General features: G+C 35.5%; 1 protein-coding gene across 1 annotated transcript in view; it reads left to right on the top strand.

The window, feature by feature from the left end:
• Trhde (thyrotropin releasing hormone degrading enzyme) overlaps positions 1–26,943 on the top strand; it is a 395,355-nt gene that overhangs the window by 216,682 nt on the left and 151,730 nt on the right. The window contains 2 exon segments of the mRNA XM_036169607.1: positions 490–603; positions 22,650–22,787. Coding sequence (XP_036025500.1) covers positions 490–603; positions 22,650–22,787 — 252 coding nt within the window.

Below are 26,943 nucleotides of genomic sequence, written 5' to 3'. Positions count from 1 at the left end.
TAGTCAATGTGGGCTGTGATTTTCCTCTGCTTCAGAGGAAGATGTTTCATTTTCATGATGACTGCTCACTGCTATTCTAAGTAGCACTTCTGGACCACCATACAGAGTCTTCTGCATCTTCAGCAGACACCGGCTACTTCAATGTCCATACCTCCATCCCAGTCTGTCCCTGTAATGTCACAATAAACAAGTCTTTTCTTCTTATATACAATAAGCCTTCCAATCTCTGAAGATAGTTGTCACCAGCTTTGATGCAAGGTTACTACTTTAGTTCTTCACTGAGCGTATCTGTAAAAATACTAGTGTTATCCAAGTAGTCGTATTAACCACTACAGTCTTGCCCCAACATATTTGAAGATCACAAAGTTAATTTGGGAATGACATCCAGTTATGATAATCACAGATTAGCACATTTGGTTTCAGGTAAAATCATTCTGTGATGGATGCTATTTTTTTTTTCTCTTATGCTCATTCATTCTGTTCTTGTAGTGGTTTGGTGATCTTGTGACTCCAGTGTGGTGGGAAGATGTGTGGCTGAAGGAAGGCTTTGCTCACTACTTTGAATTTGTGGGTACAGACTACCTCTATCCTGGCTGGAACATGGTAAGTACCTTTTTCTCTAATTCTATGGAATCCCCAGGGAAAGGATGAGCTGGTATACACTGACTCATGTTACCATGAAAGATATCTAAAAACACCTGTCAGTGCATGAAAAGAGTATTCTGCCAATAAAGGAAACCAGAATTTTAATGTTGGAATCCAAGAAGTTATCTTTTATCTTTTCTCAAGAAATCAAATAGAATCTGACTTGTTACATATTGCCTTCAAAATGTCACCATTTATCTATTTTGTCTTTTTTTCCGGAGCTGAGGACTGAACCCAGGGCCTTGTGCTTGCTAGGCAAGTGCTCCACCACTGACCTAAATCCCCAACCCTGTCACCATTTATCTAAATGGAAATATTTTAGATTGCAGAGTTTTAAACTATGAAATTATTATGTTAATAATAAATGAAGGAATTATCCTTTAAAATAGAGAATTTTACCATAATTAATAAGTGATGTTTTATGTATATGATGTATTTCAAAATAGAGAAAAATGAGAACACACTATTATTTCAAGATATGAAACATAGTGATTGGACATAAGATTGTTATTTCTACTAATAGGTGTATTTTTGGGATTAAGTAACTTTATAACATGTCAGTACCTTTGCTTATAGCATTGAGCACATTAGAAGTATGCTTTAGGGATGTTCTGAACTATGAACCCTGAGTCAGCTTCTTTGTGCTACCAGCTGTAATGTCTTAAATCTCTTTGAAATAAAAAGTGGTCAATGTGGTTTTTATGTCTTTTCACATCAGTTTTTCATTTTATATAAACTTCCATTTAGCTATAATTGAATATATTAATATTGAATAGAACCCATACTATATACTGTTTTAGAGCTCAAAATTGAGATCAACTTGAAATTTATTTTAATTGGTATTAGTATATTGAGTAAAAATTTCAGTGTACCAACATTTAACTTTTAGAGGCTAAAATTTCACTTATAATTTCTATCTATCTATCTATCTATCTATCTATCTATCTATCTAATCTATTTAAAATCACTGATTGCTCTACAGAAATCTCTGCACATTTAATGTGAGCAATGGTGTGATTTGGAGCATATTTTGCAGGCTATCAGGTAGCTCAGAGGTAGCAGGATTGCCTAGTATGCCCAAGGCCTTTTGGTTATCTCCAAAACCGAAAATAAAGAAGTAAAGAAATAAAGAAAATGCTCTCAAAGAAGTTTGAATTGAAACTACAACTACCCTACCATATTATTGGAAGTACTCATTAGCAAGTGTGAAATTTTAATACTTAAATGTTTAAGATTATTAAAACATCTCAAAAAAGTATCTTTTGGCTCTTAGATGACTGAACCAGCTTTAAAATTTTCATTATGCGGTGGATTACTACCGATTTATAATTTCATTTCATCTCAATATTAAAATATGTTCTTATTACAAATGACATGTCACCCATATAGGTAAGGCTTTTTTTTTAAAGCTCATTCAACTGTGTGTAATAAAATCCTCTCTATTCATCATTATGAAATGTACATCTTAGATTAAAAAGTAATCAGCAGCATAGTACGTGGGGCGAAAATGGATTGATTTTGATGGTTTTAAGCATGGCTGTATAGACTTGGTTTCGATGCCCTTATATTTTGTCTTGAAATGTTTTGTGTATTTTATTAGCAAAATTATAAGCCTAAATCTTATTGAGAAGATATTTCCAAGAGATGTTGGAAATGAAAGTAAACATAAAGTGTAAGTGACATATATTTGTGCTTTCATAGAATATGTACCGGAAGCATGAAAACCTTGATGTGTTAAGATATAAGATTTTATTTATAATGAGTCAATACATAACAATCATTTGGAAATTAATAATGGCATAATTATAATGACTCAGAAAGTTCACCAAAGAAAGCTCCATTAACATTAATTTGGCAATTCATTGTGAGTAGAAACAAATGTTTTTTCATTTTCAGTTTTAAAAACTGCAAATACTTTCTGATCTTTGCTAGCTTTTGGTTTTTTTAGGAATTGTGTTTTTAATTTAATGATACACTTCAATATACTAAATTCACAAACCCCACAATAAGAGACTCCATGTATAGATTCTCTCTCCATAAAACATTGATAGCTTCTTTGAAAATAAAATTTCAAGAGTAGGTTAGCCACATAAATAAGAAAGGGTGTCAAGTGGCTGTGTGGCTGTGCCAGCAGTATTTTTCATAATGGCATCAGCAAAAGAGTGAAAAAAATACTCTACAAAATAAGAGTTCTGACTGTGTCAGCAGCAGCTCACTGTTGTGGTATGTGCTGAAGTTCCTCTGTGAGTGTGTGTCTTGGGCTGCACTGAGCTGAGCTGAAAATAGAAAAACCAGAAGCCAGACACATCTCAGGAGTAAAGACATTCAGAAAGTTGACCTTGTTTGTGTCTAGTCTCAAGAAGGAGTGCTTTATACAATCATTTTTAGACACCAGGACTCAAACACTGAAATAGAGTTCCAATTTGCTAGGAATATTACTATAACAATATACCTTGCATGGAACAGCAATAAAGAAGCCCAGAATTATATGGTATTGTTAAGGAGCTCTTGTTCTGATTTGGGTTGATATCCCTGCTCAGCTAACAGTTGCTCAGAAGAACTGTAGGTTGTGATTATTTGAATGGTCATGTATTTTCAGAACCAGTAGTCAATACTAAAGCAATCAGCTTTTACATTACAACTACTACGTGGAATAAAAAAAAATAATAATATCCCTCTCCCCTAGGGAAAAATGCCTGAATTTAGCATTTTATAGATATGACTCCTTATGGGTATTATGATGTGAGGTCAGTAGAATGGATTAGAAAAAAAAATCAACTCAAATTCAAAGAAAACAATTCACCTAAGTCATCATTTAAAATATGAGACAATTGTACTATGTACACTCTCATAGTTCTGTGAGAGCTTTGGAATGAATGAACCATTATACTAGTGTCAACCATCCTAATACTGTGACCCTTTATTACAATAATGTTGTGGTGACCCCCAATCATAAAATTTTCATTGCTACTTCATAACTGTATTTTTTTTTGCTACTGTCATGAATCATAATGTAAATATCAGATATGTGGGTTATCTGATATACAACTTCCATGAAAATATAGTTAGACCTGCACATGGGTCACAACCCACAGGTTGAGAACCGCTGAATCACACAAATGTGAAAGAATATCATGGTCTTCAGAAGAGATCACTCCATTATCAAAGTGCCTAGCGTCTAACATTTCCTATTTCCAGACTCTCTTTTGACAATCTAGATGTATATGAGCTACATAGAGAATACCAAACAAGGTTTCCACAATCCATGTCAGTACTTATTCTTACAAAGCCAATTTGCTCCTATCCTGGCAACATAAAGTCCTCTATGGGAACATACATTTTAGGTAATATGAAATTTATCAAGAAGTGACACAACCTTTAGAAGCAGCATTCTTTAGCTTATGGCTCAGGGTGCTTTTCATGGGGGTGATTTTTCTTTTTTTGCTGCTTGATGTAATTTTATCAATATTGGCTAGTGGGGACATTACTGGATAGCTCAAGTGCCAGTTTGGTGTTGATGGACATTGACATTAAATCCTATTATGATGGAAATTTAGTTTACTGGCTGAGCACTTGCCTTGTATGTATCAGGGACTTAGTTCGATCCCTGTACTTTAGGAGAAAGAACAACCATGTTTTCTCAGAAGGGAGAAAAGAAGATGCTAACACCATGTTTTAACTTTCTTCAATACTCTTGATCACTTTCATTGGAAAACAGGTCTGTGACGATATAATTTCAATTCCGGAAAAGGACATAGAAAACTTTTCTGTGAAGAAGCTCTTATTTCTAGATTAGATTCTGATGTGGGCCAATTCTACCCCCTGAGTACATTAAATAAATTCTCATTTGTTTTAAATAGCTTGTAGGCTCCTGCTTGAGTCTTTGGAAGGCATCCCGATAATGTGCTTCAGCTGTGACTATTAACCATCAGTCTTTGGTGGTGTATCAAAGGAATTAAGCTGCCATGGAGCCTCTCATATTAGTAAGCCTAAGTTAGATGTTGTTAAAGCACAATGAATGGGAATTTCCTCTATCATTTTTAAAGAACACCAGACTTGAAAAAAATATTACTGTGAATTAATCAACTAAACTTCATTATGCTAAATACTTAGAGTATCTTAAGTGTGTTGCCTAAAGCTTTAAAAAATGTGCCCAATTGTTTATCATTGTTAGGACTAAAATAAGGAAAAAATGAACTCTGCTATGATCCCAGTGCCATTGTAATAAAACTATTCCCACATTTTAAATTATTTTATTTTCTTTCAAAAAGAAAGAGAAAACCCTTGGTAAGTTGAAATATTTGAGCTTATTGAATTTTGTTAGCTTAAGTAAAGATACATATCTCTTAATCATTCTAACTCACAAAGAATACTCTGATATTCAAAGAGGAATAAATGAAAAATATTCAAAGAGAAGTAAATGAAAAAATAAAGAGAAGAGTTTGATTGAGGTTGGTATTTTACTTGTCCAGTGAGCTGTTCATTCCGTATGCCTATATGTGATTCAGTGGTTGTATGGAAAACCCTGCCACAGCCTTCTTTTTAAAGGTATTTAATAGTCTTTCCCATGAGTGTTGGCATATTGGTGCTATTGTCTGTAATTCAGAAGAAATAAAAGGTATATTCATCAGGTGGCATTATGGGTCCAGAGACAGGCCAAAATAAATATGTGTTAGAATCTCATGTGTAAATTCTGAATACCAAATAAATACAAATATTCACACACTTAGTTTTCCCTATATTTGTGTTTGTGTGTTGTGATCAAAGTCTAATTACAACATCTGATTAACTGGAAATGAGGAATTAGAAGGTGATCCAATTGCTTTTAATTGGATGATATCTTAATCTTGAGTGACTCTAAATGTGAAAAAATTTAAAGACTTTCTGGCTAGTCTCAAGGTTCTGTGCCTTTTTTAAAAAATTGAAAATAGATTTTCTTTTTTTTATTACATTTGTGTTTTAATTTTATATATCAACCATGGGTTCCCCTGTCCTCCCCCCCCCCCCCATTCCCACCTTCCCCCAGCCTCTTCCCTCCATTCCCATCTCTTCTAGGGCCAAAACTCCCCTGGGGATTCAGCTCAACCTGGTAGATTCAGTACAGGCAGGTCCAGTCCCCTCCTTCCAGGCTGAGCAAAGTGTCCCTGTGTAAGCCCCAGGTTCCAAACAGCCAGCTCATGCACTAAGGACAGGTCCGGGTTCTACTGCCTGGGTGCCTCCCAAGCAGTTCAAGGTATTCAATTGTCTCACTTATCCAGAGGGCCTGCTCCAGCTGGGGGCTCCACAGCCTTTGGTTCATAATTCATGTGTTTCCATTCATTTGGCTATTTGTCCCTGTGCTTTTCCAACCTTGGTCTCAACAATTCACACTCTTACAGTCCTCCTCTTTCTCGACAATTGGACTCCTGGAGCTCCACCTGGGGCCTGGCTGAGGATCTCTGCATCCACTTCCATCAGTTATTGGATGAGAGTTCCAGCACAACAGTTAGGGTTAGGGTATTTGGCCGTCTGATCATCAGACTAGGTCAGATCAGGCTTTCTCTGGACCATTGCCAGCAATTTACAGTGGATGTATCATTGTGGATTTCTGGGGACCTCTCTAGCACTTTGCTTCTTCCTGTTCCCAATGACAGAGAAATGGATGAGATCTACATGAACAACCTGGACAATAGTGGGAGTAATGAAGGGCAAGATTTGAGGGAAAGAAAGCTTAGGGGAGCAGGGGATCCTAGCTGGATCAAGAACAGAAAGGGAGAACAAGGAATAACAGACCATGATAAATGAAGACCACATGAGAACAGATTTTCTTTTATACAATATATTCTGATTATGTTTTCCCCTCAACTCCTCCCAGATCCTCCCCACTTCCCTTTATTGCTCTTTCTTATTATAAAACAAAAGGCATATATAATAATAATAAAATAAAAACAAACCAGAATAGGGCAAACCAAACAAACAAAAAATGGGAGCCAAAGAAAAGGAACAAGAAAATCATACAGATGCCGAGACTTTCACACACACAGAAAACCCATAAAAATAGAAAACATAATATATAAGCAAAAGATCTGTAAGATTAAAAATAAAATGAACAGACGAATCATTATAAGACAAAGAACTTAGAAAATACCATTTTGTGTGTGTGTGTGTGTGTGTGTGTGTGTGTGTGTGTGTGTGTGTGTGTGTATGTGTGTGTGTGTGTGTGTGTGTGTGTGTGTGTGTGTGTGTGTTGACCATCTACTGCTAAATGAAATAGAGTTACAATTTGCTAGGAATATTACTATAACAGTATACCTTGCATGGAACAGCAATAAAGAAGCCCAGAATTATATGGTATTGTTAAGGAGCTCTTGTTATGATTTGAGCTGATGTCCCCGCTCAGCTAACAGTTACTCTGAACTGTAGTTTGTGATTATGTGAGAGATCATTAAACCCTAGATGTAGTTTGTATCCCCAGTTTGACTCCGTTTGAGAAAACGAGTTTTTCTTTGTCTTTTTGATGCCGTTCCATGGCAGGACATTTGCACTGAAGGACTAGAAGAAAGCAGAAGGAGGACATGCGTGAGCGTCTTGGGGTCTTGATCTTGAAAATAGGCCTCTTTTGTGCCTCTCCTTTATCCTCTCCTCATCTATCAGTAGACGTGTTTTCTTCCAGTTAAAAGCAGAAGCCTTTAAAAAAAAAAAAAAAAAAAAGAACAATATCTCTTCAACCCCCTCTATTGAAAGACCTGGGAACCATGCCTCCCTAGTCTGAGTGAGTGGGCTTTACTTTTCCCTGAGCATTAGTGCTGGCGATGGTCACTGTCTGTGGCTAATGGGCTTGTTGCAAAGAGGAGCAAGGATGGCTTTGAGAAGAGCATCTCCCACCCCGGAGCCTTGCACGTGTCATAAGTGAATTCGTATTAGTGCAAAAGCAATCCTAAATTGCACTGATGTGCCTGCTGCCCCATAGACTCGACTTTAAACAAGCCTCAAATGAGGATAATCCGGGAACAATGGCGGTGCTAAGAGCAAATCTGCCACTTGGATCCTAACCCACAGTGGAGACAGCGAAATTAAGAATTTCTACTGAGTGCCAGTTAAAATAGCAACTGTGCTCATTGCTTTAATACTTTTAAATAGTCCTCATTGTGACTACTATAATAGGAAAATGTGCTCATCTCCCCCATTTTAGGTCTACCTCTTTCTTTTTAGAGGAACGTCTTCGGTTAGTAGGCTCTTTGACATTTGTTATGAGTGTCAGGAAGGCCACTCATTTGTGAATGTTTGAAGTGTGTTAACTGGTTTAGCTTTATAGCTTTAAGACATATTTTTAGCTTAAAACTGTAACTGAGGACGAGTTGATCATTTTTACTTTTATTTCCAGGTATTTATAGTTTTAAAAATCAAAATAAAAACTTTGGCTTTGTTTGGGTCATTGAAGCTTTAGAGGAACTTCAATGATACCAAGGTGTATGTGTGTGTGTGTGTGGTGTGTGTGTGGTGTGTGTGTGGTGTGTGTGTGGTGTGTGTGTGTGTGTGTGTGTGTGTGTGTGTGTGGTGTTTAGCTTGAAGCTTTCACTAGCTAACACAGTTTTAGAAAGAAGAGCAGAATAAGCCCAGTTTGTCAGTATGAACACACACACACACACACACACACACACACACACACGGCGGTCTGTTTAGGGAGTATCTGACAGATCTTTCAATGAGCTGCCTCTTGTTTTCTTATGTGGATGTTAAAATTTAAGACAAAGCTGCAAATGAAGAATTTCATACATGTTCATAATGGATGGTTTTGTAAAAAGCAAAGCCATTTTTTCCCTCAGAAAGAAATTGTTTCAGGTTTTTATACTTTCAACCTGGAGATCAAAGATAAATGAGCATTACCTGGGGAAAAATATGTTTCTTCTGAAAAACTTGTTCAGATTTGCATGGTGCCAAGGACTTTGAAGATTTTCTTAGGGATTTCAAAACCAATAAATATTTTACAGGGTTAGACACTGTCTAGGACAAGACCACCAACTTAGTCTGAAGCCTAGTATAATGCAAGTTTGTTCTTTCTAATGCCTAGTGGTATTGCAGAGTTACTCTCTTCATTCTTCACAAGAAGATTCAGTTGTAAACAGAATATTTCAGCTTGCTTAGATAAATAACAAAACCATAATGCAAAAACTTGTGTTGAAATATCCTCTTAGGCATTGTTACTCCGAAATGCACAATATTGACCATACCAGATTATATACCCAATCAATATTTTAGCTGTCATTTTCTTTGCTTCTGATAAGAATGTTATCTTTCTACAACATAAAAATTACAAAAATCTGATATTTATAATATTCTAGGTAAAAAGCATTCTTATCACAGTTTTTAACCTGAACACAACTAAAGATAATACCTTAGAAGGTAACTAAAGAAGAAATTGCAACACAGCTCATTTCGGTGCAAGGAGAGGCTGGATCAACCCCCCACATTTTTGAGGCTTCTCCCATCTTTTATCAAGGTTACTTTAAATAGGATCCAGATGTTGCTAGATAAGGGTTTTAGAAACAACAAAGCATGTGTAAATAATCAAATTTAAAAAATGTATAGATGAGTATTTTGAGACAGAAAAATATTGAATAATTTGATCAGTTAATATATTCCCTGCTTTGCCATTTTCACAGCTGTAATAATGTGTATGATTATAACAAGTACTGCATGTACCAAACACTTGGCATATTTAACGGTCTATGGGGTAGAATAAGACATTCTGTTAGATGGAGAGTGTCCATCTTCTCTGTAATATTTCAAGATGTATCAGACTAACTGTGTCACTATTCTGACTAGTGGGCAGAGGACTCTGCTAACTGGGAATACAAAACAAAATTTGGTAGGACATCCTTTGACACTATTTTGAATACCCACTCTAGTTCTATCATTCATAACTTTAAGTAGTGCCCTTTGGAAAATTTTTATGCCCTTACATTTTTATCTGTTCTGAGGACTGATGGTAGAAACTTCTACCAATTACAGCCCTATTTTGGTCAGTTTGTATCATAATTGTCTTTAAAACATGAAGATGCTAAGGCATGTATCTTCTTTCCAAGCCTGCTTCAAGAACACCTGTGTCCAATTAATTCCTTTGATCATTTTATTTTCTTCTCTGCAGGTTTTATTTATAGTCCAATGGTGCTCTTCTTCAGGGCTGCTAATGTAAACTAGGTAGATAATTTTATATACATTCATTAGCTGTATTGATGCCATTGTTTGCCTGCCTATCCATTCATGCAATCATTTGTTTTATTTATTTCACGTTAAGATTTAACAAGTTTTATTTAACAATCTAAAATTGAGCCGTCTATTGTGGAAATTGTATGGAGTAAACCTCATGTGAATGTTCGTTCAGAACTCCTATGTAACAGTACTTTACCTACCTATACACCGTGGTTTATCCTCTGTGTGGTAGTTTCAGTGTGCATAATTTTCCCCTGTCTGACCAACCATATCCCTGTTAGCAGTGCCTTTGTTTGCAGAGTACCTGAAACTACAGAGCCATAACCTTTTTCAGACTACTAAAATTCATACATAAGTTCTGAAAAATAAAAATATGCTACATATGCCTCAAAGTTTTAGCCAAACCACGGAACATTAAGGACATTTAATTATTCATAATCTTTTTTTATTTTAAATGTCTTATGCATCTTCTTTAATGGCTGAAATTTATTTTGCTACAACAACTGCTTCATTTGGGTGCTGGATTTCTCTCTGCTTGGATAGACTGTTTCTGAATCTTGATTTTCCTCTAGACATCTCAACTTTGCCTAGAAGAGATATTTTAAAATATATTTCTTTTTGAAAACAAATAACAATTGCTTTTTTGTTTACTTTTTGTCTTGTGATAGTATTGAAGGGGATACACTTTGATTTAAATATTATATATTCTTTCAATTTTCTGATTAAATTCAAGTTAGACTGGTTGTCCTTTCTGAGCAAAATGTGACATTCATGGTATTCTGTTCCCGCACATACTCTCTATTGGTCCAGTTTTAAGTACCTGGAATGTCATGTACTTCAGATACTGAATAATTGAAATCTAAAACTCTTTCTGTGCAAAGTTTATTGCCTTCCCTTCAAAACAACAAGGGGATTTTCTGTAAATTCTGACTTCTTTTGTGAGCTGACAGGTCATATTAGTTATCATGGATGAAAATAATTGACTTCATACAAGTTAATATATTTTGTTTTCTTGCCAACTACTAAGCTTACCTCTGCTTACCAAAAAGATGAAAGATTTCCAAGGATTAGCCTAGGTTGCCTTATTATTTCACTATAATAAAGCTTTATTGGATGATATTTTTTTTCTTTCTCTGTTAGGGACATAGAGTGTTCAAATGAGGATTAAGTATTGAAGTCCTTCTGACTTCAAAAAACTCTTCCACCAGCTAAGCCAGATTATTATTATTTTGCCATAGTTATATTATACTTTTAGTTTCTAAGAATGAGATTGAATAATTTTCTACCTGTTCCCATTATTTGCTCCTTATTTGTTATGTGATCATGTTTCTCTATTTTCAAATTACTTATGAGGTCCATGCTGCTTAAGTATTTGAAGAAAGTATGAAGACTCAAAGAATTATGGTTCATACTGTTATTAGTTTTACCAATATTTCTCTTACTACTAGGCACTTAAGTATAATGACATTATTTTTAAGGTCCAAAACTGGCTTTTTGGTGAAGTCTATTATCAATCACATATCAAAATATCAGGAAAAGCAGGAGGTTAATTTACATAACAGCTGAATATATACATTCCATTTTTTGAATGACTTTGGGACACTAGTACTTTGGTAGTTTTGCTCGTTTAAAATGTGTTTCTAGTCTAGATTCGCATTTTGAAGAAGGAAACTTTGCCAACTACATAATGTGTGTATTGTGGATATGCTTGCAGTGGTCTGAGACACAGCAATTTATCTGATTTGATTAAGTATATGGTCTCTCAGGACCCTGTGTTCTGAAGTTGCTTACTACCCCTTATTAAGCTTTTAAATTTAGCAAACTTTTTATCTTTTTTTAACTGTAATTCTTGATTGATAACTGTTTTGTTATATGTAATTTTTTGCCTTTTTAAATTTATTTATTATATCTGATATATATATATATATATATATATATATATATATATATAATCTTCCTCCTAGCCCCTCCCCTCCATTCCCATCTCCTCCAGGGCCAAGAATCCCCTGGGGATTCATTTAAACCTGGTGTATTCAGTACAGGCATATGAATTATGAACCAAAGGCTGTGGAGACCCCAGCTGGAGCAGGCCCTCTGGATAAGTGAGGCAATTCAATAGCTTGAACTGTTTGGGAGGCACTAGGCAGTGGGATCCGGACCTGTCCTTAGTGCAAACTTTTTATCTTAACCAAAAAAATAAATTCTCCTCTTGTCATACTAGTGTAGATTTTCTGAGGTAAGTGACTCAACAAACTGACCATGAATATCCCTAAATACTGGACCTAAATGACAAAAATCTGCCACTTAAAATCCATTAATATAATCAGTAAGACTTTTGTTACAGATTTAAGATGATTTGGATTATTATTTATTTCACAAATTAAAATAACAAAATAAATTAGTCACTCGGTAATCATGTTAATAATGTCTGGGAGTTGATTAGGCCGTCTTTAAAGTTACTCCAGACTTGAATATGAAGAAATTTTCCCTTAGAATTTAAACAGAAATGGAATGTATTTAAAATAGGTACCTAATATATATATACTAAAATACCCTTAATTATATTCTGTCAATCAAACATTAAGGCATATCAGAGTGTCCAATATTTACATCTAAAAATACTAGAGAATCTTGGTAACAAATCTGAGAAATGTCTATTCTTTTTTGAATTTGATTGACAAATTTGATTTTATTGACATGTCTTTTCAATTGGTCAAAAATTAAGCATAAGGGAAAATATTTTTCATGGCCAATGATAGGATTGTTAAAACTTGATAGGGAAATTACCTTTCAGAAATGTGTAATTTATGTGAAAGGCCTCAAAGGAAGTGACATTCTAGAAGAGTAGAAGTGAGTGATGCCAACTCACAAAGGACAGAAAAAACTCTTCCTTACTAGACACAGTATGCTTCTTCAGGGTAGAGATTCCTATTTCATTGTAATTTTCAGCATTTAACTCTAAGTGTCATGGATATGAGGTGTTCAATAATAAAAGTGTGCCCCACACCTGTGAACTAAACTTCAACAGAGAATTAATGAAAAACTGTAACAAATTCTCTCCTTGTATCATGAGTGCATTTATTGAGCTGTGAGAGGATGCTGAAATTAGAAATAGATTAGATTTGAATGAATACACTGCCTGCCTGTTTGACAGAAAACAGGGGAAGATGTCAAGAAATTCACACATTCATGTTTAGAGAGGGTTATATTACATAATAGGGCATATGGAGACTATTCACAGTGAATTAGACAGATTGTTAGAATAAAAAAATATTAGATAACATGTTCATAAATTGTCACCGTGACTGACATTGGAAACATACTCAGAACCATTCTGTAAAACTCTGGATTACCATAATTAATGAAAATATGAGCGATGATAACATATGTTTAGGGGGATCAGGAAAAGTTTTTATATAATCTGTATTTTTTAGCTTTTCAAATACAGTAACTTTATTAATTTTTTAAACTTTAGTTTTGAGATTATAATATAATGACATTTCCCCTTTCCAGTTTCTTGCTCTAAGCCCTCCCAAATATCCCTTCCCATTGTCCTTCAAGATCATAGCCTCTTCAACATCAGCAATACCTGCTTGACTCTGGCACATTTTCACATTCAGCTGCCTGTACAAGATGTTCAGAGTTGGCTCCCTCTCAGCTATAGTTTATTGTGTGCTGGCACTGAGAAAACACTTTTCAGAAGTGGAGTCAGCAATGGTGGTTCCTCCTCCTCCTCCTCCTCCTCCTCCTCCTCCTCCTCCTCCTCCTCTTCCTCTCCTCCTTCTTCCTCTTCTTCCTCCTTCTCTTTTTATTATTATTGTTATTATTAAGTTTTTACATCCCGACCACAGTTTTTCCCCCCCTCTTCTCTTTCGATTCCCTCCCCAACCTCCCCTTTGCAACCCCCCCCACCCCCTCCATCCACTCCTTTTCCAACTCTATTCAGAAAAGGGCAGGCCTCCCATGGATATCAAACATAGAATGTCAAGTTGCAGTAAGACTGGGTACCTCCCCTCATATTAAGGCTGGACAAGGCAACCCATTATGAGGAAAAGGGTCCTCAAAGCAGTCAAGAGTCAGAGACAGCACCTGTCCTCACTGTTGGGAGTTCCACAAGAAGACCAAAATATACAACTGTAACAAATATGCAGAGGGCTCCCTGGTTGTCCATTTAGTCTCTGTGAGCCCTATGAGCCCAGGTTGATTCTGTAGGATTTCTGGAGATGTCATTGATCCCTCTGACTCCTCCAATTCTTCCCCCTCTTCAGCAGGATTCCCAGAGCTCAGTCTAATGCTTGGCTGTGGGTCACTGCATCTATTTTAGTCATGAAAGGCTCCTGGAGAGCAGCTAAGGCTTGACTCTTGTGTGGCAGGGTTTGAAATACCTGAAGAGAGGCCAAGGGGAGGCCATTGGTGAAGATGTAGCCTCAGTTGCAGTGGAGATATTAGGATATTAGAGAAATCACTATCATGAGAAGAAGCCAAAAGCAGAAGAAGGTGTTTGTTGGAGCTGACTGGGCTTAGAGATAAGCTATGTGTGTCATGGGCAGTAAAGCAGGAGAAATGGCTAGACCATTTGGAGAACAAAAGATTCTGAATTTTAGATGTTAGACCTTATTTATTTATATTTTTGATATAGTTATTTATATGATTGGATTTTGTTTTTTGGTTTGATCTGATTGTGACTGTGATATTCCCTTTTGAAGTAAGAACGTATGTAACCTATCATTTATTTATTTATTATTTGTTTATTTATTTACTTTTAATTTGCTGGAGTGCAACTTGAGTGACTGATTCACAGCAGGACACTGGATTTTTAAAGATAATTGGGACTTTTAAAGTATGAAAATTTAAAGACAGGGACTTGGTACAATACAATGGCGTTTGTATTGTGAAATTAAGATGCTAACATGAGATGTAGGGGATGAACAAGAAAAGGAAGGAAGGTTATGCTTTATGTTTTTATAAAAGATAATTGCATTTCAAATAAAAAGATCATGGCCTCTATTTTCACTATTAATCTGTAGTCTTCAATTTACTATGTAACTAAGGCTAGCCTTAAACTCTCGATTGGCCTGACAGTACTTTTCAAGTGATGGGATTACAGTATGCGCTGGGCAATATTGTAATATTGTAATAGTTCCTGGGCACATCTGCAGATGATTCACAGTTTGGTTATATACAATTCAGCATGTCTTGTGTCACATCCTGCCTTTCCCGCTTTGCCACATCAAGTCCTGGATAATATGAAACATGACACATTCAGCCTGGATGTTAAAACAAGATATCAGGCAGTTGAGGATACAATCTCTAGAGAGTAACAATTTAACTCACTTCCTCTGAGTTAGTCACATTTGAGAGTATCGTTGCTCATAAAGACACATGCTAACATTTATCTAGGATTTTGAGAGGTTTGTGAAATCTTCAGAGATATTTTTATGGAAATAGAATTTTGCTTTTAGTATATTCATTGGTTAAGATTTCTTAGGGAATATATGGTTTTCAATGGAGAAAATTCAGTTGATAGTAGAAAATACACTGAACATATACTTTCAATTATTTGTTGAAAGGTTTATGTGAAATCACAAAATCATGTTATATCAGTAGAAAGCTACCTGGAGCCTTGTATGCATGTGGTGCTTTCTGCAGAAGGTTATGCAAACAAATATGGAGCTAAATATTTCAGTTGAGTACTTGGCTCATTGTAGGCATTGATGGTGATTACTTTTTCAATTATTCTTCAACACCTGCTGCACACGCACACACACACACACACACACACCCATGCATGCACACGTGTGTGTGTGTGTGTGTGTGTGTGTGTGTGTGTGTGTGTGTGTGTGTACAAGTTTGACTTCAATACAAATGAGCTGCTTTAACAAGCTGCACATGGAAATGATTATTAACATCTTGGGTGTGTGTATTTTAAAAAACAGCTTTTGAAATGTTAATTTTTAAAAGTATATTGTTATATGAAAATGGCATTTGTTTCCACTTGCTCTTTATTTTTATTCTGTCTATCAGATGATTTGGCAGTGAGTAAAATATTAACTACTCAGTTAAATGGTGTTAACATTTTTACAAATAAGTCTAGCTCCTTCAACTAAAAAGCTTAAAATACTCTTAAAAGTATGAAAAAACAGAATGATGCCATAAAACATATAAAGTTATTTCAATGTTATAAGATCTCAACTTCAAGTAATTTTCAATTTTCACAAAGAGGACATTGTGTTATAAATTTACAAAATATGACAACTGTAATGTTAGCCATTTCATGTGTACAAAATGTTATTTTCCTCCAACATATTTACTTTTATAGTTTGAATTACTGATCTTATTCATCTGCTTTTAACCTCTGTCATGATTTGAATAGGTCATGAAAAACAAGAGTATAATATCTAACTCTACAATGCTAGATGTGCTAGCAGTCTTCATTAAATCCTTTTATAAAGCAATGGCTTCAGGTTAATGTTGACTTGTGTGATTTTATTTAATTTGGGGAATGTTAGAAGTCTTTATCATGTGGGACTCAGAGTCCCGAGTTATAAAAATATGATATATCTTATTTCTTCTCTTCATGGTGGTTGAAGCAGCATGGTCACAGATATTAAAAGCAATTTAACTTATACCTTGCATTCTACTTCCTATCTCTACAACACTCTATCGTGCTAATACCGTCTCATTATAGGATATCGACCATGTATACTCCTATCTGTCTTCCATACTGTAAAATGCATTGCTGGGAGGTGGGAATTGTGTCTGTGTTGTATTTCCCCAGGGCATAACACAGAGCCTTCCATGAGGCAGAGAGTAAATACACGGAATTGCAATGTACTACTTTCATCATTCTAACTAGACATTCTCATTGGATTGAATCCAAAGGGTAGACAACTCTACTTATCTCTATGAAAAAGAGGATTGTGAACATTCAAAATTTGAAACAGGAGCTGCTTTACGTTAATGGATAAAATTAGCATAAAAGTGAAATAATTGAACCCACTTGGATATTTTTATTTTATATGTACATCTATTCCCATAGTTTTGTGTATGACTACAGCTAATTCACATGTGGGGTTTCAAAATAAATATTTTATTTGACTAACCTTGCTTACTAGAGAACGAGACTAAATTTCATGAAATAATTGGCATAGTATCTTGGGGTCACAAAGTCAAGGCCCATATTGTGTTCTCTTTCTTCTTAGTTGTGCAGTATTTTTCTGTTTCTGTTTCTCTTTCTCATTGCTCATTGCTCTAGTCCAGAGACTCACTACTCTCCAGACTTCTCAAAGTGCAGGTCCCACAACATCATGCAACTGCATCTTCTAAGACTCCTTCATGATTTCATTCTTGTGTGCCTCTGGCATCACTTGGGATTTGCTCTCTAACCTGCACCATAAACACCTCTCTATGTAGGACCTTCCAAGAACTATGTTGAAAACTTTCCTCAACTTTTCGCAAATTCCCTTTAGCCCTAAATATCCTTTGCTGTCATTTATTCCTCAAATACATAAACAAGTCTTAAAAATGTAATTTAAACCCTTGCTTAGGTCTCCTGCCTCCCTCAGGCATAAGAAATCACATCCTTCTCACTGCAGGCATTCTCTGTCCTGAGCCTGAGCCCACTTCCATTTTCACATATAACAGATTGTGTTTTAATACCTGCTTTCATCTTTTCCTCTCGTTCTGCTACTATGAAGTCTTTGAATGTAGAATCCATTGCTCTTTCTATCCTTAGAACCAAGCGTGCCATCTGGGCTCTAGCAGGTGCTTAACAAATAGATGTGGAGCTAATTTGCTTCTTGCGTCTTCACAGCGGAACACGTTAATAAATGAGGATGCCAAGGTCCCGGAAGTTTACGTGGTCTCAAAAGGTTGTATGGCCAGTGAAAGGCAGGTGTTCACGTCCGATGTAGGACTCTTGTGTCAGTTTTGCGCTCACCAGCCAGTCTTTTCTCATCAAAAGAATCAATTATGTTCAGATCCACCTTCTAGGGGATAATTGAGTCTTTGTTACTGATTGGATGCAACTCATGTCTGCCTTGAGATTTTTTTCCCAGCTTTCTCTATGCCTATGAATATTTCACCACTACTTAAGTTCCCTCAGCCTTATACTCCATCTTCCTTTGGTTTGATGTACCATTCTTTGATCGCTACTTAGAGGTTTTTCTCTGCTTTTCCTGTCTCTGCTTTTTCCTTGGTGACAGATTCAAAGCATGTGACTCATATCGCCTCCTCTTTATGTTCCTCGGACTTTCTGTAGGAAGTTGCCATTAGCTTTAACTTTACTTCTTGCTGGACGGTCCCTGTTCAGCAACTGTGTCTAGAACACCCATCTCCTCATCTAACCCCTCAGACTTGACATGTCCAGTCAGAAGCCACTTGGGAGTACTGAGCGCTATCATTTCCTAGATATTTGATGATGTGTTAATCATTCTTAACGTCCTTCACATACACAGCCAAAAACCCATCTATGAGCTGCTGATGTTATAAAAATCGATTTTAGAAGTGAAATTTGAGGATCTATTTATATTATTTAACAACGACTATGCATTGTCAAAAGACAATTTAGTCCTTTCTTTTAGACCTGGGTTGTTACTTGTAGTTGTTTGCACATCTCTCTGTGCATGCTCATAGGCACTTTTCCCCACAATGTGTAAGACTGATTTATTTTTTTTAGCATGTTCTCCAAACTGCATTTCCCATCTTTTTGTCAATAGTCAACTTGTTCTTTTAAGTCATATTAATCTTACAAGCTATATAGTTATTTCAAAGCATGGAAAATGCTTAAAATATTTCCCCAATCCACCTCTGCTCCACCATTGTATTGCCCTTATATCATTACCGTTCTAACTCTTAAGATAGTGGTCACTTCCTGTCTCTCAGCTCTATCAGCCATCTTGTATACCACAGCTCCAGTGCTACGTTTATTACGTCATGATGCCCGTTACTGCTCATTTATTAACACCAAACTCTTCAACCTGACAATTGAAGATTTGAGTGATGTGGCTTTTTGAAATTGCATGTTTACTTTGCCCTGGACTTGCCCCCTTTTTTGCTGCTTCCCCGCACATCTATCAGCCACATACTTAGATGCAGTTTCTTCTGTTAAACCTTCCTGAACAAAGCAATCATTTTGTCCCCAGAGTTTTATCGCACCCATTGTAGTATAATAGTTGTGCGGTGTATCTGTCTATTGTAGTTTCCTATTCTTGAGTTCAAGATTAGGAAGTTCAAGTATAATCATCCATTTATTCCACAAATGCAGTATAATATCTAGCATAGAGTGGGAATTTCATAGATATTTATTGAAGAAATAAATGGGCAAGTAAAATAATGGCTGTGTGGTTTTCAGGAACAATTCTGCAGTTACCTATTTTTTATTTTTATGAAATGTCTTTGTAAATTTCTCAAGTTCATATCATATACACACACAATAGTGGAAAATGACATTTTATATTATTGTAACTATTAAAGACACACATGTAACAATTCTGAGTAATATCTACATTAAGGCTGTTGAATTTGTGGTTACTGTTAACACTGAACTTCTTTTTAAAAGATTTTAAAGTGCCCCATCTTCCTTTATGTGCTACCTTTTAAAAGTGGTAGATTACAAATCATACCAACCTTAAATATGGGAGTAAAATAAAAATCAGGTGTTACATATTCACTGAGTATACTATACAGACATCTTACAACACACACATGCACACACATTATAAATTAAATATTTAAAAGTCAGGTTCTTTTCTACCTCTTTAAAGAAATTCCCCAAAGATAAGTCAATTATTGTATAGCTTTCCTAAAAAACACTTTGGCAACTTTAATCTATAAAATAAAACTTTCGTTCACTGTGGCCAACTATTCTATTTTATCACTTATCTAATTTTATACAAATGGCTTCTTTTACTTCAGTTTTTAACATTCATAGCTCCAGATAAATGGTAGGAAATTAACTAATACTAGGTAAGTTACTGTAGGGGCTGTTGGTCTTGATAATAATATAGGCTTTAACCAGATAGTTTCTTACTTTGTAGTGATGCAGGTATTTATTGAAAAGTAAAATACAGTGCCCTTTCTCCTGTGAGCTGTTTGTTTTCCTGTCAAATTGAATTTGCCCCTGGCTAGAATTTTCTTTCTTTTTCTTTTTTTTCCTCTTCGATATAATGTAGTCTTCTTCTGTGTGTTGTATGTGTTCCCTCACCAGGAACATAGGCCCCAATCTATTTTTGAACATAAGTATTTTTTTGCATATTTAATATGATTTTTTCAATGACATAGAAGATAACCATTTACCAATGCCTTACCCATACTACAGTTAAATAATTGTAATTGAAATTATATTAACTAGACAAAGATTTAGTTTTGCTTCCCTCCAGAAGCATCAAGTAATGTATCATATATAATTGATACATACTCCCTTTAACATTAGTATTTCTTCTTTTATATTGAGTGTAGATTTTAGTTCTAAAATCTGACACTTCACCCTCACAGCTCTCAAAAAAGGATTACTCATTAAATTTTAATGTTGATCAATATGCATTTATTGTTGCCAAAGAGTAAAAATTATGATTCAAATAAGCATTTTAAACGTTTGTCACAATCCCTCTTTGAAGAATCTGTTGTTATTTTGTCTTCTGAATGACATCGCATCTTTAACTGAAATTTTATTATTATTATTATTATTATTATATTTGTATTTTAATTTTATACATCAGCCATGGGTTCCCCTCTTCTCCCCCCTTGTGCCCCAGGCCCCATCTTCCCCCCACCCCCTTCCCTCCCTTCCCATCTCCTCCAGGGCCAAGACTCCCCTGGGGATTCATTTAAACCTGGTGGATTCAGTACAGGCAGGTCCAGTCCCCTCCTTCCAGGCTGAGCAAAGTGTCCCTGTGAAAGCCCAAGGTTTCAAACAGCCAGCTCATACACTAAGGACAGGTCCTGGTCCCACAGCCTGGGTGCCTCCCAAACAGATCAAGCTATTCAATTATCAAAGCATTCATAAGACAAGCTGAAATAGAAATATCCATTTTATAATTTTTGCTACTTGTCTAATATCATTAATTTTAACATGCATTTTTAAATCTGAGTGAATGAAAATCTTAGCTGCTTCCTCACAAAAGGTATAGGTTTATTTTGGATCTGCCTTGGTCATTTCTTTAAGATATTATCATTGCTTTTAATGGACTACCCTCTGTGCCAGCACTGAAATCAACGGGTTCAATGCTATGTCTTTGTTGTAAAGTGGAAATGAATTTTAGAGAAAATATGCAATTGACTTATGTAGCATTTATCATGTAGTTCAGGAGGAATTTGAACTCTCCACCTATGGTCTTACAGGGTCAGGATCAACCTTCAGGGATTCAGAGCTAGGTTGCTCTAATATTTACTGTGTAATATTCTTTGATGGGTAACAGACAATCATTGTGGAAGTCTTAGAAGATAAGATAACTAAAGATGCTAGATATATGAAATAGACAATTTGAACACCATTAGAAAAAATGACATTATAAATATAGTTAATAATTAATTAAATTACTGATTCAATGGACTAAGTCATTGATCAAGTGAAGAGGAACAGATCCATTTTTTCAAAAATAGGTCCGAACAAGCACACAACACACACACACACACACACACACACACACACACACACACACACACACACACACACGCTCAGTTAACTTTTCTTTCTAAAGCCTGTTCCTTCTTTGTTTCCCCTTCTTTAAGTCTGGCGATTGGTGTGCTCTCAGCTGGAAATTACAACTCAATCCTAAATTACACAGTGTTTATCTGATTTTTCAAAATGAACAGACTGTCGGACCGAGTTCAGAATTAGGGAGAGCAATTTAAGCATTGGAGTCTTTAATCTCAGTAATGATACTCGTCAGTCCTTAGCTATCCAGGGGGTTGTTTGGGCTTCTTATCTCTTGCTACTTACTTTTCCCTCCCTCCCTCCATCAATGAAGACAGTGGTAAGGAGGACTAATAACCAGCAGCATTTTTTTTTTTTTTGGTTAACAAAATCCAAGCTGTTTCTTTAAAGCAGACTTTCTCAAAAACAAAAACAACAAAAAGCGCTGTTCTTTACAGTTTATTTTTTAAAGCAACTGGTATGCTTTTATTAGAGAAATACCACATGTGGTGAATAGAAGCTTCATGATTGTGGTTGTTTTCAGTACTTTGTGGTAATGGATTATTAAGACTGGGTAATCTCTGCATTATGGCCTTTAATCTAAATTTGTGTGGACATCTACATGCATTGTAGTTGGATGGAAACAATAATTTTACTATGTGTTTTGATCTCCCAATTTTTTTTTTTTTTTTGAAAAGAATGTGTGTTGTAGGATGGGTAAGCAGAGAAACAGAGGTTCACCTGTTCTAATGAAACTAGGTGTGGTGGTTTAAAAAGATAAGATTCTTGCATTGACCTGACATGAAAATGTTATTTGAGACTGGAATTGTTGTCTACACATTGTAGAAGACACAAACAAGCCTGTATCTTATCATTGTCATATGTGTCCACTCTTCAGACTTGCTTTATGCACTGATAAAACAGTTGGCTATTCTTATTACTTAGGGCTTACAGTAGCCTATTGATTTTGTTTCATGTTATGTTTAAATCAAATGTCTTTATTTTATACTATCCTAAGGGGCCATTTTATTTACTGAGTTTCCTTTAGATCTGAGTCTCTCCACGTAAGATGGATGAGCACCATCAGTTAAGTGACACCCATGCTGTTCATGTTGTCTGGCAGATTCTGCCATAACGATGAATCACCTATAATATTATCCCATCTACTGTGTTACAGGAAAAGCAGAGATTTCTGACAGATGTTCTGCATGAAGTGATGCTGCTTGACGGGTTGGCCAGTTCCCATCCAGTATCACAGGAAGTGATACGGGCAACAGATATTGACAGAGTGTTTGATTGGATCGCATACAAAAAGGTGGGATAGAAAAAGAGGCACATGCCAACAAGATATTTCACTATTGGGATAGACAGCCTATTTCATGCTAGAAGTTTTATATTTTTCTATTCTTTCTAGCAAATGAAAATTGATTGTAAGTTGGAAAGGTGTTACTATGTTCATGTCATTCCCATGAACAGGACTTTGCTTTATAAATGAATAAAATGGAAATGAATGTTTGCCAAACACTGCATGGAAATATTCAAAGTATTGATGAATAAATGTTTGGGAACTTCATTTGAAATTTCTGTACAAATGGTGTTATGTAAATGACAGATTTTAGTATTAAGAATGTTAACCTAACCAGTGACAAATTCTTTCTGCTAGTGCCCCTTAAATAATTGATTGGCTGATGCAAATGGGTCTATGTAGTAACAAAACACATACATTTAACAAATAATTTGTAAAGGAGTTTTATGGGAACTGGGCATGCTTCCTGGATGATATGGCAAAGCAAATAAAAATTAGAAGCTTTTGAATGAGTCAGGAAAACTTTGAATCAGTGACTAGTTACAAAGTTTAGATACATTTCATTTTTTTCACTGTTACAAGGATTAGGATTTATCCTTTATCTCTATCCATTGATTTAACTTTTACACAAGGATGTATGTCTTAGCCTTGACATATAGTAGTCATTTAATAGTCACAATGTGGGTAAAGACTCATCTCATTTTAGTATAAGTAGAATTATACTTATCAGGAATTCTATGTAATTTTTATTGATTCAATAATGCCATGAGCTTTAAAAATTTACTAAAGTTACCTTGTACATAAATATATTTGTTTGTGATAACTAGAGATAAAAATAATTTATCAGAAGTCCTTGGTATGCTGATAATGCTAATGTAGATACTTAGTTTGGTACTCATTAATGATTCTCTAAATGGTTATTAATTAGTAATGTAGGCAATAGTATACAAAGATGTTTTGTTAATAGAAAATGTCATTGTACTTGATCAAGTAAAAAGTTTTTGGTATTTTTAGGAGTAATATCACTTAGGCTCATGATATATTTATCATGCTTATATTAATTTTGTATGTGATGGGTTTTGATTATGTTTGGTTTGCTATGTATTTAATTTATTTAATGATAGTACTATTTAGATATATTCTAAAAAATCAAGAAATTCCAAACTGGTAGTAATATTTCTAGCTATTTTCTCCCCTCTTGATTCTAAAAGGCTGTTTGTAAATACTAGTTTTATTTTAATATGGTTAAAATCATGACAATATTGTTTTGATCAAATGTAATATCAGAGTACCCTTATATGGAACACCTAATCCTTATTCCATAGAATTGCAGAGTGTCAAGATGATTCAAGAGGACTAAAAATAGAAACAGTAGTAAATCTGAATAATATATGGCAATTTTCCTTCCTCTCTGTTTACATTTTGGCAAAGAGGCATGCTAGTTTACTGAAATGAAAAATCAACCACCTGTGGTGAGGTTCTCAGGACCACCATTGAGATAGTTTCTGATGAACATTTTAAGAGCTGCATATTATTATGTTTCAAACGTTACCAAAAAAGGTAGCCTTTGCTCTGATATTTGAAGTGCCATTGTTATACAATAAATGGTACCTGTTTAGAAGGTACAGTTTGATAGGTGCTAACAAATATAGGCAGTGAGAATACCATGACAGTCATGTAAAGACTATATATATATATATGTATACATATATATACATATATATATATATATATGTATACATATATATATATATATATATATATATATATATATATATATCATTATAAGCACTTCTCAAGCCCATTTTAAATCCTGCCTTATCTACACTGATCATCTTTACTATGAATTAGTTTGCATATTGGTAGTTTTATAGAAATAATATATACATGTATTTACACACTTCAATTTTCCTTCTTTTAATCATTGTATTTATCTCAAGATACATATATATTGACAATTTATAGGTATGTAAACAATTTGTTAATTTATTTCACTAGATATCTGAGTAGTTGCTGGGTTTGGCTATTGAAAATGTCCCTGCCCATGGCTGTCTGCACAATCTCAGACATCTTTACTAGCTGCAGAATCTCCATGCCCTATCTTGTAGATGAATTTCTAAACAGTCTTATTAAATAAGAAACACAGAGCCAAATACAGGGGTGCAAACTGTAGAGATCAGAGCAATAGCTGCCAACTAACCTTAGCTTACCACCTCTCTGTAGCTTCCCAAGGGAACGTCTTCCTGTCTAGCCTATGCCTTTATTGCCTTCCTGTTCTGCCTTCTCATTGGCTCTAAGCCCAGCCATATCACTTCCTCATTACTGCCTCTTTATACAGACCTCCAGATCTTGCTCTATGGTTGGTACTGGGATTAAAGGCGTGTGATACCACATTTGGCTGTGTCCTTGAACAAACAGAGATTCTGCCTGCCTTGTGATCAGATTAAGGGTGTGTGCTACTACTGACTTCTGTTTGTGGCTCACTATGACCTCTGATCTCTAGGTAAACTTTATTTACTAATAGACAAATAAAATATCACATTTCGGCACAAATAAAATATCACCACACTTGCTGCTCATGTAACTCATGTTGGGTCTTTGTGAGTTTTGTAACTTTTTATGTTTCCAGCATTTGGTAAGTTGTGGGAGTTCCCCAGTCTTATAAATTGCATCAGCTTTTCTCCACCTATCAGAGAGAATGTTTCAGTTAAGATGAACCGTCTAGTCAACACACTCAGTCTTTTCTTCCTTGAGTTGTCTTTGCACAAGGCTGAGAAACACTGAATCATACACTTGTAGATTGGTTTCTGGATTGCTTATTCTGGTGCCCTGGTAAATATACTTATTAGGCTCCAGCACCACACAATTGCTATTGTTTCTACATAACTAAACCATGAAATAAGACCCTGTCAGTCCTCCAGATAGATTTCCTGTAAAGTTCTTCAGTTCTTCATGGACTTTTGCATTTCCACAGAAATGAGTTTGTTAACTCCTACAAACCTTACACTGGAACTTTTAGGGTTGTGTTATATTGATAAAACAATCTGAGGAATTGACATCTTAACAATACTGCTTGAACAGACAGAGTGTACTCCAACTCAATTCTGTCAGGACACTCAATTCTCTCAGGTCCTCGTCCTGTTTTACTCAGCTAGGGAGTTGATAGCAATCTTCCATAGCATTTTACAGTTTTATCCCTGAGTATTTCACATTGTGAACTAGTGGACTTGTTTTAAATTTCTCTTTCTGAGTCTTTGTTGCCTGTGCAGAACTAACTTTGTGGAACTGAAGGAGTTAAGAGCATTGGCTGTTTTTCCAGAGGACTGAGTTTGGATTCCTAGTACCCACATGGTGGCTCACCATTATGTATCACTCTATTTCCAGGCCATCTGACACTCTTTTCTGTCCACTATGGGCATTGCATACATGTTGGCTACAGACATACATGCATGTAAAACCCTCTCACATTATTTGAAAAAAAAATTTTAAAGTTAGAATTAAGTTTGTTTTTAGAGACTTCAACAATAAAATAGCTGTCATTTCTGGTCTATGAATGCTTTATTGGCTAATGGAAAAGAGCAGCTTCTATAAAATTATATTTATTTGGTCTCTGGAATTTTCATACTTGGATACAATGTATCTTGATCATCTCCATTCATAACCTGCCCCCTCCAATTCTTATGAGGAATCCTCATGATAGCTTCCTTCTAAAATCATGCCCTCCCTATTTGTTTATTTATTTATGTGTATATTTTTAAATTCATTGAGTCCAATTTGTTTTTTCCATCTGCACAAAGGCATGGTGTCATCTACTGCTGCACAGAAAACCTACCAGGGACCACACTCCTAAAGAAAAGTGAGTCTTCCTCCTCTGTTAGCTATTGGTTGCCAAAAGCTCTTCAGCTAGGAGGAGAGCCTTGAGATCCCTATCCCAATCCATACTGGAAGGTTTTGTTGGCTTGACTTTGTGCAGACCTTGCTCAGATGTGCACAGTTCACTAAGAGTCCATCAGTGTAACAACATGTGATGTCTAGAGGACAGCATTTCATAAATCCCCTCCCCATTCTCTGGCTCTTATATTCTTTCTACTGCTCTACAATTTTCCCTGAGCCAGAGGATGATGTTTAAGGAGTGGGTATTGCTTTCTCTTCTATGGCTGAACAT

The sequence above is a fragment of the Onychomys torridus genome, chromosome 20 (assembly GCF_903995425.1).
Source record: "Onychomys torridus chromosome 20, mOncTor1.1, whole genome shotgun sequence".
Classification (NCBI taxonomy): domain Eukaryota; kingdom Metazoa; phylum Chordata; class Mammalia; order Rodentia; family Cricetidae; genus Onychomys; species Onychomys torridus.
Note: the sequence above shows the minus strand (reverse complement) of the source record. Positions and strands in the feature narration are given on the sequence as shown.